General features: G+C 39.9%; 2 protein-coding genes across 3 annotated transcripts; both read right to left on the minus strand.

The window, feature by feature from the left end:
- Nucleotides 1-1621: 1621 nt before the first annotated feature.
- bnip3lb (BCL2 interacting protein 3 like b) lies at nt 1622-9488 on the minus strand. Its single transcript, XM_086097264.1, has 6 exons — nt 9188-9488; nt 6013-6247; nt 4468-4546; nt 4130-4233; nt 3311-3460; nt 1622-3054 (listed from the first exon to the last, which is right to left on the minus strand). Exons 1-6 carry the CDS (start codon nt 9237-9239, stop codon nt 3006-3008), a joined length of 669 nt encoding a protein of 222 aa, XP_085953390.1. The 5' UTR covers nt 9240-9488; the 3' UTR covers nt 1622-3005.
- Nucleotides 9489-9943: 455 nt separating this feature from the next.
- LOC147161867 (serine/threonine-protein phosphatase 2A 55 kDa regulatory subunit B alpha isoform) lies at nt 9944-17756 on the minus strand. Of its 2 annotated transcripts, none has more exons than XM_086097137.1 (10): nt 17467-17756; nt 16040-16108; nt 15041-15138; nt 14757-14922; nt 14249-14361; nt 13842-14019; nt 13374-13538; nt 13024-13193; nt 12462-12553; nt 9944-11375 (listed from the first exon to the last, which is right to left on the minus strand). In XM_086097137.1, the coding sequence occupies exons 1-10, from the start codon at nt 17471-17473 to the stop codon at nt 11096-11098; spliced, it is 1338 nt and encodes a 445-aa protein (XP_085953263.1). In that variant the 5' UTR covers nt 17474-17756; the 3' UTR covers nt 9944-11095. The 2 variants fall into 2 exon arrangements, with proteins under 2 accessions (XP_085953263.1, XP_085953262.1); XM_086097136.1 differs by lacking the exon at nt 17467-17756 and adding an exon at nt 17331-17412.
- Between the last annotated feature and the right edge of the window lie 1071 nt (nt 17757-18827).

The following is an 18827-nucleotide window of genomic DNA, read 5'->3' on the forward strand; positions in this document are numbered from 1 at the left end:
GTTACCCACATACAATATACTGCCATATAACATGTCTACAGGAAACCTGATTAAGAAGTGATCACAGTATTAAAGTGTTAACTTGTGAGTGTGCAGGTGAACCTAATAAAAGTAATATTGATATTATTATATAGGTAGACCGGTGATTTGAGCTATACTTTAACAGTGAAGGCAACCCAGAAATGTTCTTAATAGGTTTTATGCGCCCTCACTAGTCTAAAAACAAGATTTTATGGCAGTGTCTGACATGTACACATTCTACTGCTGGTGCCTGTCAACTAAAACTGAAGAGAAGAGGAAGCAGAAATGCTCATGCTGAAGATTGGGTGTAGGGTCGTTTTTCTTTTATTATTATTTTTTTTTAAATGAATCCGTATTTTTGTTTCAAATTTTGTTTGTAATTGTGTTGAACGTTGAAAATGAAATGTTGCATCTCAAGGGTTTTCCATTGAACTAAATAAATAGGTATGATTCTCCTCACCGACGCAAGGGACATATCTGGCCACCACCCACGGTAACCCATGGTAACGCCATCGGCTGCAGTGGGAGGAGCTATGGGTATTGCTGTGCTGGGATTGGCCAATAAAAGGTGTGCTGACGACGGAGGAGGAGATAGGATGTGCGTGGTACACTATAAATCAATCAGGCAGGGATTAGCTGATTAAAACAGCGGCTGGGTCGACTAAAAGCTTTTGTTGAATGTTTCGATTCATAATATTATTTAAGATGAGCATTTATGGCAATGAGAAAAATCAGATATAGTCAAGTTTACCATTTAGTTTGATGCGCTCCTCTTACAGCATTTTTTTGTGAAATTAAAGATTAAATTGTAAAGCAGTTGTTCACAGTGTTAGCCAAGAGTAGCAATGTACTTTGTGTTCAATTGGACAAAATCAAATTATGTTGAAATCAGAATACTTTCCGACAGCCTGTAAATCATATTCTAACAACATTCTTGGTAACTATGTTTTAACAGTGAGAGCATGACTTTGCAATTTATTCCGTTTGTGTGTGAGAAGAAGCATGGCAGCACTGCGGAATATTCACCACTGGAGAGCAGTGTTAGTGAGAATTGACGAGAGGCATATTCTTCAAATGAGGGGTTGGGCTAACTAAGCAAAGACATCCTTTGAGTAGCTGAAATGTGAGCAATGTGGAATGTGCTCACATTTTCAGCCACTGGGGGGGTCACACAACTGATAAAGGGCAAGTCTACACGTCTACTTGGGAGGTATAGCCCCTGCAGTATAATTGTTTTTCTTTTTCCTCCTCAAAGGGGTCAGACCATGTCCCTGTTTATGACTAGAACGCTCACAGGAATTTTGAACAAGTTATGAAACATGGAACTCAGGGCTCAGCTATGCAGAAGCAGGCACGCACAAAGCTGTGGATTTGAATGAGGTCCAAAAAACAACAGTTGTGGATCGTGACAGCTGCCAAAGGGTGACACAGTTTGCTGAGCACAAGAGGAGGGAGCAAACGACACAAAATCTCACCACAAGTTTTAGGAGTGGTCCTTAAGGAGCATTGCAATGAATGTTCAAAAATATCCACTCTACCCCGTGACTTGTTTTGAAAGTCTAATACAGTACATAAATAACATAGCCCAAAACATGACATATTCATTCAGGTTATCTTTAATGACAACATTTTATCATCTGCTGAATGGAATAGGAGAAGAAAAATAAAGCAAATGTATTACAATAATTACTGTCAGACAATCTCAGTGTGAGAGCACTCTCCGGGTCCCTTCTCACATCAGGACCAGTCAACGCAATTATTATTATTTTTTTAAAGTTTGGAACATGTTCAAGGCGACTCATGCGCTGTGCATTCAATTCACAATCATGTTAAAAAAAAATAGTAAAAACAAAACAAACAGCGGAGTAGTCACACTTATGGTAATACGGTGATAGCTAAATCAAAATCACCACTCTGTTAACTAATTGTTATTTTTTTTGTAAAAATGATCACAATTAACCCGGTGGGACACTGCTATAAAGAATACTACAAAAATGACAGAGGAATACTTTTAACCTCTCATCTGTGCCTCATCAACGATTCTTTCTATTAAATGCTTAACATTTTTGTCTACACTGCATTTCCACCTATTTCGCATTAAGATGATGGGGTCAAAGAAGTTTAGCACTGGGCAAGACCCATGTCTACTCCCATAGAACCTTAGATAGCAGATAAAGTTTTGTGCTGTTTTTAAACACTGTCAGTCATGTGTCTGTCGTCACACATGAAGTTGGGCCTTAAATTAAATCATTTAATTGTAGATTAGACACACATCTTAAAAAACTGAGTAACTACTGCCCCAACTCAGGAAGGCTTTGGTGCTTATTATGTTTTTTTTTTTAAATGGCAAATAAGTCTTTAAAAAATGCTTTATGAACTAAATGTTCAAAACTTCAATCTGATCTACATTTTTGACTACATCATTTGATAGCAAATCTTTCCCGGTAACTTAAAATGGGCACAAAAGACAAAAAGAATCCAACAGCATACCGCTGTGTACCGTTCAGGACCCCATTAGCTCTTACCACATGTCACAAAGTGTTCAACTAAAAGAACATTGACACACAGCCTGAAACCTTTCTGGACCCCGCAACACTGTTGCCCAAGACCCAACCTTGAAATACTGTCAGCACACGTGACTTGCACACACCCGGTTTTCCATTTACTGTCTTTTTTGAAAGAAAGTCACCCCATTTTGACATTTAAAACAAGCCCACAAATATAGCCATTTGCACTCTTTGAAAAGCTTTTACAAATGAGTGGATATAAGAGGGGAATTAAGTATCAGAAAGGCAATCAAGAAAGAGAGAGGGCAGGGCTGAGGATGAGGAGGCTGATGCATTTCTCCTGAGAACATGTCATATCTCAGCGAGGGGGGGGGGGGGGGCAGCAAGCAGGGGAAAAGAAGGAGAAACGCTTCAAATGACAGCAACACTTTCTCTGGCTCCAGGCTACTTCTCAGGCACTTTTCTTCAGTTTTAGCTTCAGAAGGAGCTGGTGGGAGGCGTGGTCAACCTCTTCCCAATGTACACTCTGTTGAGAAGATGACCAGATGCAGGTCACGTGTCAAAATGCAGCCCCAGGTAAGGAATGACGGTTAAAATGACATGACGTGTATGTTGGCAAGACAACTGACATGTGACTAAACAGCGCCCCCTTGTGGAAATAATCAGCAATTTGGGGAAAATATACCCTCTATCTATCTAGCTTTTTCCACACTCAACACTGACCAGAGTACAATTGATGGATCAACAGGTATAAGTTTTAATAATCACTTGGTGTTTCTTACCCAAGTCCGAGGGCGAGGATGTGTGAAATCAGCAGTGATGGGATGAAGACTTTGAGGAACTCGGCAGAGAAGAAGCCTCCTTTCTTCATAGCCCCGGTCTTCCTCATGCTGAGTGTCACAGAGCGTCGAGGGTGACAAAAATGAAACTCCCTGGGCAGGAAAAAAAAAACACACAAACATGGCTGATTGAGGGCATTTGTATCGTATATTATATATAATGTATAATAATAATATATTAAAGAGAACATTTCTTCAAAAAGAGGCTTTGAGCTGTTTATTGAATATTTACTGTCAAATTAACCCTAAAATGAAGAGACATATTTGTTTATTTATACCAACGACATAACGTTGCCTTAGGAATGTCCAATATCTTCTTAAACACACAATGCAAAACACCATTTAACCCTTTTAAGTTACAAACATTTGAACACCAACGGTGCAGCAAGCATATGTTCTTTATCCTCTATGTCTCTATTATACTGACCCCTGGTGGCCATTTCAATGAGGACAGATGATTTGCGGTACAAGTGCTTTGAGTTAAGAGCATGGTCATGGAATGATTTAAAGTCATAAGTCAAACTACCCCTGCTCTGAGGTAAGTCTGTGAGTCGCAGTGACATACGTAATAATGTTATTTAAGTATCCTGACTTTATTTCTATAATGACTAACCACTTTCTCAGTAAAAACAAGTGTGTGTGTGTGTGTGTGTGTGTGTGTGTGTGTGTGTGTGTGTGTGTGTGTGTGTGTGTGTGTGTGTGTGTGTGTGTGTGTGTGTGTGTGTGTGTGTGGCGGGGGGATGTTTACACAGTTAGGCTTACTTAGGAGGAATGTTTTCCGGTCGACTAGACCAGTCAGCAACCCAATCTGCGTCCTTCATCAGGATGTCCATGTCCCGCTCCTTGTCCAAGACATCCTCTTCTGTCTAAAGACACAAACATCAAGTCAGCGTCTATGAAGCCGACAAACATAATATACTTGTGATTATAGAATAACACAAAAATCTATTTGTCATCTTGATGCGTTTGCAACCCCTTGTAAAGAATGTAAATGCTTTTCATGTTAGTTACAAATTCTCATGAATACCCCAGTGTGGGGAATTGAGGTCGTCATGGCAACCCCCTCTAAAGAACTTCAGAGGCCCCACTTGAGTTCTTACTTGACTGTCTCGTCTGCCGGTCACGTCCACATCAAAAATGATCTGCCCTTCATCTTGTGGAGTGTGGGGCCGTGGAGGACTGGAGGGGGGGGCAAAACAACAAATGAAAAATCTTCAGTCAGTGTACGATCCCTAAGGGTCCTCCAGAACATCGTGTATGATGGGAAACCTCCTAGTCATGTCATGGAAAATATGTTGTTGTATTATACACTGGTCATACAGCATTGCTCGACGGCCTAAGCAAAAGTAAAATGTGTTCGTGTTAAATCTGGCAGCCACCCAGGGCTGGCAGGTGGTCTGGCATGTGACAAACATTACGTAGTGCAAACAGTGCACAACCTATCCAACCACGGGTAACCATAGCAACGATAGATAGGCCTTCAGAATCTTCAACGATTTTTTTTCCTCAGGATGCGAGGATGTTCTGCATCATTGACACTCAGCTCACGGTTATGTGCAACGGGTGCTCGAAACATTATTCAACTTATTCCTAGTATTACTGACAAGAACAACGATTCATTCGTGCAAGCGTTTTTAAAGGCAATGTGGTTTGTGGTTGTTAACGTATCCCATGTATTCCAATGAAATAAAATGAATTCATTATTCTAAGTAAAACCTCATAGATGGAAACGGGAGTTTAGAGATGAGTGCATGTAGAAGTCACACACGAGATGATCTAGCAGTCAAGAGGGGGGGGCTAAATAAGTAGTCACAGGATCATCTGACCTTTTTGCCGCAGATTTGATCAGGCTTAAAAAGGCTAAAAGTCACAAAGACCTTTAGACAAAAGCCAACCACTCCGGCGAAATAACAGAATGCTGTGAAACCGGAAGCTTGGGACTTTCCGTGAACTTTGCCAAAGAAAATTCTTGAGCTTTAACCTACTGTGTATTTACTAGTAGAGAGAGAATAATAATACACTTTTTTTGTAATGCACTTTATATTTCAACAATCTCAAAGTGCTAGAGAGAAGGAACTGACGTGGTGATTTGAACCTGATAAGATACAACTAAATCAAAACATACTTTGTTCAACAAGTCAAGAAGTAATTTGTACTTAAAACTGTCAGCCAAAGTAAAATAACCTTAGACTTCTATAGCCATCATTGGCCAAAAATGTTGTTTGGAATAATATGATAACAATACTTGGATTAATATTGGATTTGTGGAATACGAATAAAGCAGCAAAATCCACCCCTTTTTTTTTATCCATCTCAGGGGGCGGCCATTTTCCACTTGTTGACTGAAAATGACATCAGAGTTGCTCAGTGCTGAGCTAATGACCAATCAAGGCTCAGCTTGTCAACGTTACATGACCAAGCCCAGAAAACAGGTGAGCAGTGATTGGACGTTACCTGAGCAACTGTGATGTCATTTTCAGTCGACAAGTAGCAACATGGCCGCCCCCTGATTTTGATTGTGGATTTTGCTACTTAATTTATATTCTACAAACACAATATTAATAAGAATGCCATGTTTAGACTAGTGGGGAAACAAACAACATATTGTAAAGAAAATTCTGACTTCCCTTTCAAGATAAGCCCACCTGTCACAGGAGGAATTGCTACGGCTCGACTCGTGCTGCGCATCCAGCAGGATCTTCTCCATGTCACCGTTGTGGATGGAAGATGAGGATGGGACGTGCTCCAGTGCCCCCACAATGGCCTCCTCTTCCTCCACCTGAGGGAGGGGCAACAGGCCTGAAACGGGGCTAACTGTGGAAGAGGATTGCGGAATGGTCCCTGCAGCGCCTCTGTTCATTTCCAACTCCACCCAGGACCCTGTGGGGAGAAACACTCGTTTGCTGACTGCCTCCAAAGCACACACTGCGTATTTGTGTACATATTCTTATGTTGTAGTACAACCATTGATGTTATTATAACTTAAATTCACTAGCTTGATCGCATTCTCTAACGGTGTGGAACCAATTATTAACTAATTGTATCAGCTGGACTCAACACTTGACATATAAACAGGAGTTCAGTTAAAAAAATAACATTTTCCAACTAAGTAAATGTCATTTTGTGAAATTTTCAGTTCTGTCTGTAGAAAGATGTCATGACATTTTTTCAGTAAGGCAATAATGTAATTACATTTATTTTTAGGGTTGCAGTTTCAGTTGATGTCAAACCAGGTCGCTTTCTTTATGATTGTTTTTGTTCCTAGTCTTTACTTAGGTGTGACTTATGGAAAGGAAAAACATCATTAAATCATAATACTGTATGTTTTACATTTGTGAATTATAGGTCCAGCTGCTGTACTGGGTCAAATTACATCAGGCATTCTCAAGGTGCGGAAACTAGTACCACAAAAGAATTACTGCCAGGTACAGTTCAGTTGTGTTGAATTTTTAAGTTCAATAAACTTGCATTTAATAGTTACCAACTACAGTCTTTGTCTAGATTACATTTTATTTAGCTTTAATAAACAACACATTTGAACTAAATCCTCATTTAAGTACATTTTCTTCCTATATTTAAGCAAAGAATATAATGTTACACTGGCTTAAAAAAAAAAATCTACTTTTTAGAACTAAAATCTTGGTCTCATGTACGATTAAACTCAGGCCTGCTACAGTCTTGTATTTTAATATTCATCATTATGGTGGTACTTTTTTAAGTACTTGTTGGACTTCTTTTTTTTTATTTTAAACAATGCTATAAACATGAGTTATTTCACACTCAAATATTTGCTGTAACCCTAAAATGCTGTTTACTTTGCTTTGTCTTGCTTAATATTAAATTATGGCAGTACAAGTAAACAAGGACAATGTTATGGGAGGGAATTGCATCCCTGCTTGCCCTGATTTGACCTCAACAAGCTGGCAGGGTCCAAAAAAAGAATCTGAGCAGCACTTTCACACTAAGACAAACAAGTGAATATGACGATGGACTGCCTGAGAGTGTCAATCAAATGTTGATGAGGAAAGCACTATTTCCTGCTCTGTGGTGACAGGGCAGTAAATGCCTTCCTGTGGGTTCTTGTGGACCTTCCATGTGATATATGACGCTCCCTCCCTTTATATGCGAGTTTTGCATGAGCAAGCAGCTGAGCGGGACTGACCGCACAAGTTGTGTTGCAAATGACAGGCAGGCTGGTGCATGATGCAAAAACAACAACAAATAAATGCACCCCACCCCAATTTCATCAAGATACTTTATAAAACATCCTTACCATAGACGAGGGATACATCCCACAGAGATCCTAAGATTCCCTAACGGTAAAATAAACAGTGTGTTCACACTGTCAATTGCAAAGGCCGTCCTGTCCAGTTACACTCACTGACCCAATATGTGATGCTGCCTCCCCCCTTAGTCTGAGCATTTGCTCTCATCCTGTGGATTACATAGTACACTATGAGCAAAGCTGCTGTTGACAGAGCATTGTCTCTGCTCTGTGGTCTGTGATTTGAAGCCACGTTGCCATGGTGCCAGCGTTTGCGAACATTCTGGCTTCAGACCTGAAATCAGCTGTCATGTGGATTAAATGAATGGACACAAAGTGACCTTTCTGATTTACTGATGTTAAGAATCAGAAACAGCAGAAGATTGCTTAAGAAGCATGCCTTGGAAAGCATATGTAATAGAGGAATTTGTTTATGACCTAGCTCCAGGAAAGTCCAAAAATAGCCTACTGGTTCAGATAACACACATACACACTGTGCCGTCCTATTTTGTTGATATGGGGGGACATGTCTTTAGAACTTTGTTTTAACATGCACGGTGACAGTATGTCTCAAGGCTTCATGGTTGATCTGAAGTGACACCCGAAAGATATAAACACAACTGCTGGCCAAGTAAACTGAGAAGTCCAATAGAAGACTTAATGGAGCCTCTTAAATATTATGACACAAATAAAATACAGCTTTAAGCACCAAATAACAGGAAGTTTGCCTAAACGGATGACAGAAGGCCATTACATCTGGCTATTTTATCTCAATAACACACACACACTGTACATTATTTTTAAGATGGTAGGCGGAAATATTTGAACTCGATGCCCACTTTCTGACGTCCGAACTGTCTGCCACTGGCTCTTGTCAGCTTGTAGCTGTAAATAGAATGCCCCGTCATGCCGCGCTCCATAGTGATGATGAGAAACGTTGAAAGATTTAATAAACATGCTTTGTTCGCATCGGTCAAATGTTCACTAGTTTGGATTAGCAGGCTGATTTCTACTTGGTTTGCTTAGCTAACGTAAACCCCGACATCAAGTGAAAACAACGATTACTGTATTTTCGAAATACAGTATGTTGTTTCATTCAAGTCCAACAAAGTAAAAAAATACACACAAAAAACAGGGGGAAGAAACACAACCACAAAGATAAAAAAGACGCTATGAATCCTCGTCAAAATGGTTGCAGAATCCTCTGCCCCAATTTTACCAATTTTTTGACATCTTCGATCTCGCCTTGTTGACAAAACTTAGTCCCACCTCCATAACACTGCGTGACTTTCTGACTGGTTCACATGCCTGTCAGTCAAGAAGATCTAAACAACCATTGGTCCGGACGCTGTCAATAAACAACGAAACACGGGGCTCTTCGCTCCACCTCCTGAAATGTAGCTTCGAGACGGGAAAAAAGATAAACGAACATGCACAACTATTTGAAAGAAATGAAAAATACATTACACAACACATCACAGACACTCCCACACTGCAGCCGGTGCCACATTGAGAGAAAACCCCGTTAAAAACGTGAAATATAGCTGACTACTCACCGTTTAGCCCCGAGTCTCCGTTGTTGTCTGTAGCACTACTAGCGTCGGACATCGTTGAGCCTGGTAACAACCAGTGTGGGCTGTATAAAAAGCTTGTCAGTGGAAAACGCCTGCAACTTTCCCTTCATACATTCAGACGGGTAACATAAGTGTACCGCCTCGCCGTCAGACGCTTTTGTTGGCGAGGAGCAACTGTAAGCAAGGCTGTACTGCGATTTGTTTATATGGGCTACTGCTGAGGCGGTAGCCACCGCGAGGCTCACAGATCCTCCCGGAGCTGACTGATGACGTTGCACAAGGAAGACGACAGTAATTATATAACATTCTAAAAATACATATATTCATTTAACTAATTACACCCCAAATGCATGCGTTATTCTTTTAATAATCCATCAAATGTAAAATATTGAGATTTTTGTCTTGAGATGTAAACTCGGCGCCCATAATAAGCGTGCGTATACTCACGTACACAAACTGGCACCGCATAAACCTGGTTTCAACAGCCAGCTGATTTCAACGATAAGATTATTTTCTGACTTGGTTCCTACAGAAGAGCAAAATATAAACCGTTATATCTGGTGCATTTACACCAACAAGCGTCAGGTAATATTTGGGAAATTGTTTTTGCGTTGTTTTTCATGTATCAAATAATTGTTCAATTAATTTTTATTAAACGTATTTGTAAAAAAAAAAGAAAAAAAAGAAAAGCACCTTAAGACTTACTTGTCAGGTGCCTCATGCAAACAATCAAGAGACTGCAAAAAGTAGTTCCTTTATTACGGTCACTGTCATAGATTTAAATTGTAGTCGCACATTGACAAATAGTTTGACTGGTCCACGTTTGTAAGGTGTGGCGACAACACGCTTCAATTCTCCTGCAGCCCATTGCACCAACACATAGTAGCAGTGTGTTTTTATTTGAATTAACAGAATGCAATGAAATGCCTCAAATAAAAATGACCAGTTTTGAACATTTGCCTAACAAACACATACACGTACTTTAGTCAGAGCAAGTCCAGTGTCATAGCAAACAATTCCCTTATGAAAAAACTTCTGATTTGTGGTACACCATGGGAAGACAACACTTGAGATTAGAATACCCCAAAGTAAAAATATTGAAGGTCCAGTTTAAAACTATTAGAAAGGAGGACGGAATAATTCTGGAGACACAGGTATATCATTTTTTAAATATAAATGGACAACCATTGTGATGGATAAATCAACTCTCAGGTTGCTATTGTTCAACAAGAGACACAAACCAAATTCGATCATCACCGTTTTGATTACTGGCCTTCCAAAACCATAGTTAACATGACTAACTAACTAGACTCGAGAAGATCAGAGCTTTACCTGTGTCCACAATTGCTGCATTCGTTTGTGACTTTGTGTGTGCACGTGTGTGATTAAGATATGGAAAGAGACTCAAATAATACTTTTGACAGCATTACAGATAATTTCATAAAAAGGTGTATGCACACGCATTTAATTAAAAAACAAACAAAAAAAACTGTAATTTTTCTTTTAGAAACTTAAACATTACTATGGCACGGGACAATGCAGAACATACTAATAAAAATTTTCACAGAGCCAAGGGAGAAGATTATAAAAATAAATTTGTACTCAGAAATCTGGTACACCCACATCACTTCAGGAGAGGTTTGTGGGCGGGCAAAAAGAAACATAAAAAAAAAATGGCACATGACTGAAACAACAAGGCAAGTGTCACTGTCACAGACAGATTGATGATGGGCAAGAGCGAGGCTTCCTCCGTCTCCATCTCCCGTTCACACAGTAGTGACAAACGGGGGATGCTGGTTGTCAGCGTTACCATGACCCACCCTGGCTGAGGCCGAGAGGCGGCAGGTGGTGCATCACGACGTCTCACACACACACCGGATACTGTGCACGTTAATTGACTTTATCCTGGAATATGTAGAGGTTGTTGGTCGTCGCTACTGCGATGATGTTGTCCTGGGGATGCCAGGCAGTGTGCAGGATCTTCTTGTTAAAGTCCAAACTGTCTACGCTGATCTCGTCCTTCTTGCGCTTGCCCCCTACGCACACCTTGCGGGGTTTAAGGACCTGCATGGGCTTGATGTTTTCACGGGAAGCCTCCAAAGTGACGTCGCGCCTATGGCTCCGGTCGAACATCCGGAAGAAATTGTTGTATGAGCCAGTCATCACCACACTGGCAGAAGAATGTAGAGAAATGCAGATAATTTTAATATTCAGGATTAAACATTTCTGGCAAAAATCTGTCAGAAGAAAAATGCAAGTTATCAATCAGGGTTTCTGCAGGTCTCAGCAAATCACACTGAATCCTTTCTAATGCAGCTTAAAACTAATTTAATATCCATGTCGTATTGCATATACACACACGCACTCACATATACATACATAACATATGCTTTAGATATTAGAGCTGTCACCCAATAAAAAATTTTAATCGCAAATTAATTGTGTGTTATACTTTATTTGTTCTAAATGTACAATAAAATATTTTTCCAGGTTTTTCCATACTCATTCAATGCCATTGACGGCTATAAACGTCAAATTAATTTTAATTATTTCTATTAGTTTAACATTTTTTCCACTTTTGTTAACAAGAGTATGAAAATCTAGAGGAAAAAAAATTATTGTACATTTAGAACAGATGTAAAATTTGTGATTAATCATGAGTGAAGTCATGAGATTAAAAAATGTAATCGCCTGACGCCCTGAATTTTTAATAATCTTTTTTTTTTAATGAATTTATGGCAGTGAATGAGTTAACATAAAAGTGGCCAAACTATTACTATAACTATGTTTTAGTTAATTGCTACAGTAATTTTATAATACCTGCCACTAGATGGCATTAAGCGATTCATGTTGGACATTGGTGACAAACAGTCTTTTCAAATTCAGACCAATTGGCATTTTAGAACATGAATCAACTCTTGGACTCTAGGTCATTTTGTTCATTAATTCACTAGTTTCCAATTCCCATAAATACATATATATTTTTACTCACATTTATTATTGCTAAATTGTGTTATTGTAACTCCTTTGCTCAATGCTGTATGTAAAATAAAGCATAAACAGCAATAGTTTGTACATCAATTTAAATTGTTAATGGCTCTTGACGTCACATTTAACGCTTTTTTAATGCCATTTAAGGCCTTAATTTCAGCAAACTTGCAGAAACCCTGCTAATACTGATGATCACAAATGAATAAAATCATGAAATTGACTGAAATCAACCAAAGGAAAAGTTGGCCTTTTGTCCTTTTATCACCTGTCGTTGCCATTCCAGCAACATTCAAACTTGTCAAAGATGCAGTCATTTTCATAGAGCGAGCACAGTTTGCTCCTCAGGTGCTCATGAACCTGAAAGGAAAAGTTGGAACAGGTTAGAGACTGAAAGATCTTTTCAACTCCAGAGTATTGAGTCCCCCCCCCCCAAAAAAGTTAATGTTGTGTAAAAGTCTGGTACAAATACAGTAATTTCTGGACTACAAGCCGCTACTTTTTTCACTTGCATTCGACCGTGCAGCTAATACAAAGGTGTGGCTTATCCATCAGATAACAATAGGACGAACTATAAAGGAAGCGCGAGAGCGTCAGGCAGAGCAAAACAAACCAAGTGAGCCCAAATACAGTAGGAGAGAGAGAACGAGAGCGAGACAATTTGCGCCCTCATTACGGAAAAGAAAGTAGCGGGAACCCGGTGTGGTAACATTAAAACACCTGCGGCTTACAGTCGGGTGCAAACTTGGAGTATTCCCCAAATGTAGCTAGCGCGGCTTATCGTCAGGTGCGCCTTGTAGTCCAGAATTTACTGTAATTTAAGAACACACCTGATATGTCTCCACTGGCCTGTTCTCCATGTTCAAGTCCCAAATCTTTACGGACAAATAGTCCCTGGTCATCATGTAGCGTCCGTTGTGGCTAAATTTCACATCTGAGATTGACGATATAATCTCAGAGAAGAAAGAGCGATTACTGGGATCTTCTGGTTCTTCGAAAACTGGACATAAGAAACCAAAAAAAAATCAAACGTTCATGTCTTTTCTCAAATATGCATTATACATCTGTATTTGAGCCGTGTCAATAGGAAGGAATAAAAAGCCGTTTTACACATAATGTGACCTATATGGTGAAAAATCAAAAAATGAAGAAGGAAATTATAGCAAGTGCTACTACTCACGTTTGAAGTGCTTGTCACAGAGTGCAGAGATCCTCATGTCACACAGACGGATGGTTCCTTTGCTGCTGCTGTAGACGAAGGTGTTACACTGATGAGGATGGAACTCGGCCGCTGTGATCACCTCTGTTAGCTCCTCCATGTTGGCTGGTTTGATGTCAACAATATCTGGAAAATGCCGGGTTAAGAGGAATACACATGCTTTCTACAGGATCCACTAGGCCGAGTAAAATTGCACAAGGGTGTAATGTGTCTGCACGATTTAAACAAAAAGGAGAAGGGCATAAGCAATCACAACTAAAATAGTAAATCAGTATGACAGCTGGTCAAACGTGCACATCCCAAAAAGTGCTGAATGAACTCCCCATTTCACCAAAAAAGTCCATTCTCATCATCACTTTTGTAAACAAACCTCTACCTACAGACGTCTGCAAATCTGCTGCCGTGTCCAACAATGACAGAAAAAGATACTGAAGCTGCGGTCGGTGATCTCTAGGTGCCAAAGGTTAATGCGGAGGTCATCGGCAGACAAGTAAGTCTCGTTGTCACTGTTGACCGAGATCGAGTTGATGTGGTAGGTGTGAGCATTGGCGAACACCCTGCGTGGGCTGGCTTCCACCATGAGGTCCATAGGTATCAAAACCGGCACCTGAGATATGATGAACAAGCGAGGGTTAGAGAAATAGAAACTTGAGCCACTTAAAATAACTTTAGCAATCGTACCCTCTAGGAACTGAATTTGGAAATTGGAAAATGTTAGGTCAGGGATGGGGATCTCATTGCAGGATCCCCTAAAGGCTTGCAATCGTGCTCTTGTGTTGTTGTATAATGTCATTCCTTGTGCTTTCGGGGGTTTTGTGTTTGATTCATGGACTGACCCGTAATGAGGTGATAGTGTTGGGATCCTTGTAACGTCCATCTTCCTCCTTGAGATTATAGCCCTCCGGTCTCCTGTCTCGTTCACTGATTTTCCACAACTTAATGGTTTTATCTGTCGAAGACAAAATATGGTGAACGCCCCCTAACATTAACACAAATGATGTACTTTGTAAGAATTTGATTTAAGATCAAGCTGTATTTTGCAAAACTTGATTTCATAACCTTATGCATTCAATTATAACGATCCAGAGTTTACGTTAGCAGCCCAATGAAGACAATGGGGTATTTTTTTGTGTGTGTTAAGATTGTCAAAGTCTCCAACAACAACAAAATATAATCTGAAGGCACATTGCAACAGTTTCATAGAGGCTCATTAGAAGTCTAGCCAGTTCCTAAATTATCGTCCTCAAGCATTCAATTCCTCCATTGGGCATCATCAAAAGGTATTAGTAGACTGTACCAGCACAAGTTAATGCAGCAAACATGATTACTGAATGACTAATATACCATTGGTTGACAACAGGAACTGAGCAGCATTCTTCTGAGGAAGCCAACGAATCTTGTTGATCTTTTCTTCAATCTCCAAACTCTTCAAGTAGTCAAACTCAGGCTCGTGACTCTGGAAAGTGCTATAAACGTTGTATTCGCTCCGAAACTGAGGCATACTCTTATTCTGTGGGAACATTAGAAGAAGACACGTTGATAAAAAGACAGGGATTGTTGTTATAACAAAGGAAAATATAACATTTCTGCAAAAACATCGTCAGTGTGACCAATTCCTTGAGTCGTACCTCAATTTCCTGCTGGAAAATGACCACACGCCCGCCTTTGTCACCTGTGGCCAGTAGCTCACCTGTGTGGTTGAACTCAACCGTGGAGATGATGTCAGCTGAATGAAAAAAATAAAATAAAAAATGATAATGAACAACTTTTTATCGATAACAAAATTTTCCTTTATCGTACAGTCATTTCAGATGATCATGCCTTTTTGAACACCAAATTTCAATCTCAACCTGAAAATGCATAATGCATGCTCTGGCAGCCTGATGCACTACATTGAGGGTAGTAGGCCCGAGAAAGAGAACATGTAGAGCAGACAGGATAAGAGTAAGCCACTTTTTACATATATTGTTACTTAATGCATTCCTGCCCAGTGAAGCAAAAAGCCAGGAATACAAAGGATTATAGAATTTCTATGAGAATGTCTTTGTCAACTGATTGCCTGAGGAGAGGGCTCCGCAACATGTTAGTCTGTGTATGCAATAACTAACCTACATTAATATACATGTAGCAAAGGAGTGACTAGTTTTGTTATACATACAGGATAAATCCCCCAAAATAATGCAATTGGATAGAGGTGGACTTGATATGCACAAATGTATTTTTCATTTTAGCACAAATAAATATAGGTACATAAAATATGTAATACCTTATTTCCGCAAATAGGATCCAGGGTGGTTTATTTACTAATCCTGCTACCTACACTATATGTCAAAGGAATCTAAATATGGCTTGGGCATATTAAATCAATAAATTATTCATAATATTGGTGGTAGATGGAAAATGTTTGGTTTCAGCAAAGAAATTGCTCTATATTAACTACAGCTATTAAGTCCAATCTTATAATTTTACCGTCGCCTTATTGAATTGATTAATAGCTTGCCTTGTTATGGACGTCAACAACTAACCTTCAACTATAACTGATGACGTACAAATGAGGTGCATTCAAGGCCCATTTAACTTTCCAACTGTGCGCATCGCTACACTGCTGTGAGCTCTTGGTAACATACCTTCAGCCACATCGTCATCAATGGCTCCTTTCACCTGAGAGAAGCACCACTGCATGTCACCTCCAGCTCCTGCAAGTTAAGATAAAAGCTAAAATGAAAGTGATGACGCAGACAGGTAGTTATATACACTACACATGCAGAATATTGAGAGAGAGAGAGAGATGGGGGTGGGGGTGGGCGAGTACTTAAACAATGAATACTATAATTCAAAAGAAATGGCTGATTTTCATTGGTTGATTTCAGTAATTATTTGTGTTTTATTATTACTTTTGCCAGTTTCAATTTGTTTCAATAACAACTGTGTGTTTTTATTCATTAGCAGGGGATTTTGTCCCGAACATCTAAAATATTTTCAGGATCTATTTAAAATATTCATTGATTTAATGCAAGGCAACAATTATCTTAACACACCACAATTCTAAATATTTTACAAGAAAATATGGTTACGGGCAGATATGGGAATAAGCAGTCAGTCATTTATGAGTCATCACAGTTGCCATATTCACATATTTGAAGGAGAGTCGTGACTCCAAAAATATTTAACAACAGAAAAGGATCAAGAGAGGTTATGAAATATAATTCCAGTAGGACAGATTACACAGTAATTTGATATAATGTAAAAGAAAATGAGCAATCTGATGAGCACCTCATTAGCAACCATCGCATCGCAATGCACAAGCCCGTGGACCCATCTCACTTCCCCGCCCAAAAGGAACAGATGCATTGCGTTGGTGACCTTTTCATGCCAAACGACTAAATAATCTTTCTGCCAAATTGGGTCGAAATGGTCAAATTACACACCTCATCAAGCATGATTACAAAATCCAACGGAAGTCGTGACGTTAGCAGCCGATGAATGAAAAGTAGAAGAGGAAAATACCTGGCTCCATACATTTTCAACGACAGCGGGACATTATGCGTATATATTCCGGTTTCCTCTTTAGTCACCTGCAAAACCTCCCGAGCATTTAAGAGCTAGCTCTGCGGCGATAGCATGTGGTCAATGTCAAAGTTTGAGCTAACGTTAGCTTGCAGGCTCTCTTGCCAAGACAGTTATAGCATGTGCATATTGGATAATTTCTTTATTTTTGTGTCAAATGTCGCTTTTAAAATTCACTTGGCAGTGGCGTTGGTGTCTCAAATGATATGATTCGAAGTGCCACATATATATACCCTCGCTGCAAAGCAGGGAAGTTGTCGTTAACACTCAGGCCAAACGCGTGATGACACTGGAGTTTGCTGACTAGCTAACGTTAGCATTAGCATAGGCTAAATTGTGTTAGCCTGCTACCTTTAGCTAAACTGCCAGTAGGGCGTACGCAGGATCGTCCAGCCATCGAGGCGGGGGGCTTGTGCATCCCGGGCGGAGTTGCCAAAACGTTGTCGTATTCGTAGTGTTTACATGTGGAACGGGTGGAATAGATTACCTGCCATGACGAGACAGACTGGGGGCTCGCCTCACTCAAACGCGATCCTTCCTCCCACTCCCACTCCCACGCGTTGCTTCGTGGTAGGTAACTGAACTTTCTCTTGTGATGGATCTCCACTATCCGGCAACTGGAACCTGCACGTCGGAGCGTTAGGTGAACCGTTTTCAGCAATCGCCGCTTCTATTTCCCGCACCCGAGTCGGTTTCTCTAGTTAGCATCCCACAAGCCACTTCTCCACCCCGCTACAGCCTCCTTCCGCACCTCCACTAAAATGCTTTTTTACAATGCGCGCGCACGCCGCAAGGCAGATGCTCTGATGCGCGCGCATGAACGCGCATAAATTGTGGCGAAAATATTGAATGAAATCAGCAGCATATGCAAAGGAGGCGCTTTCGTCAGAACGATCTCACCGTGACTTCATTAGCTGATCCTAAACCATTCATTTGAACTATTATCAAAATGTTTACAATGTATTTGAAATCAATCATCATCATTATCATCATCATTTCTTCATTGGAGAATTTTTTCTCCTACATTTCTTGACTGATTACAACCATTCAAAGTCCCAACATCAAAATGTTTAGTTTATATAGGCCATATGCAGTATCCTCTCCCCAATTCCATCATTTTTACGATTACAAAATTAAGAGATTGACACTTTGTCGTCCACCTTCCAAATTTCTTGCTTGATTAAAACGATTTAACATAGAAATATTACTAAAGTTGTAGGAATGGTGTTACACGTATTTCAAACCCAGACAACAAATTTCTCTTCAGTGTATAAAGAGACCCCGCAGTGTTCGCTTCGTTCATTGTGGGAGAAGAAGCGCAATACGACTTAATGCCTTGAGCATCTGACGCTTCCTGGCCGGAAAGATCATCGTGGTGCTGGAGCAACCTCTCTTATTCATCTGACATGGTGCCATGTGATGTCGTTGCTTCCCAAAGCGCAAGGGGACCCATTTTGAAGATGTGGATGACATCAAGACGGCTGTAATGATCCCAGGAAAAATCCAGGAGTGCATGATGAAAGAGAAGTCTGGGGAAGTGTGTGAGACTCCAAGGGGATTACAAGGAAACTTGTAAATATGAATTTGAAATACTGTGTAGTATATCTTTTCAACATACCTTTTACTAGTAGCACATTCCAAAATTTCCCACAATTTCCCAATAAAATGTTCTAATTAGTAAGAGATATATGTTTTTTAATATGAACTCCTTTTTGACCGAAATAAACCATTCCAACTTCAAGTCTCTCATTCTACATTTCAGCATTTGAGTTTATTCCACAGCATTTCAGTTCTTCACTAGAGCTCCAGCATTCTTTAGTTCACTATAATTATGAGAGGAGCAAACCT

Source organism: Leptonotus elevatus, chromosome 15 (genome assembly GCF_054856555.1).
Source record: "Leptonotus elevatus isolate MCC_2025b chromosome 15, RoL_Lele_1.0, whole genome shotgun sequence".
NCBI lineage: Eukaryota > Metazoa > Chordata > Actinopteri > Syngnathiformes > Syngnathidae > Leptonotus > Leptonotus elevatus.

Coding starts and splice junctions, on each gene's coding strand:
- LOC147161867 (XM_086097136.1), bottom strand. CDS start 17,397: ATGCACAAGCCCCCCGCCTCGATGGCTGGACGATCCTGCGTACGCCCT. Junction 13,539..13,841: donor GATCACCGACCGCAGCTTCA/GTATCTTTTTCT, acceptor GGCATTTTCCAG/ATATTGTTGACATCAAACCA. Junction 11,376..12,461: donor TGCTGGAATGGCAACGACAG/GTGATAAAAGGA, acceptor TTCTTCTGCCAG/TGTGGTGATGACTGGCTCAT.
- bnip3lb (XM_086097264.1), bottom strand. CDS start 9,239: ATGTCCGACGCTAGTAGTGCTACAGACAACAACGGAGACTCGGGGCTA. Junction 4,547..6,012: donor AGCAATTCCTCCTGTGACAG/GTGGGCTTATCT, acceptor CCCCCCCTCCAG/TCCTCCACGGCCCCACACTC. Junction 4,234..4,467: donor CCGGCAGACGAGACAGTCAA/GTAAGAACTCAA, acceptor TTGTGTCTTTAG/ACAGAAGAGGATGTCTTGGA.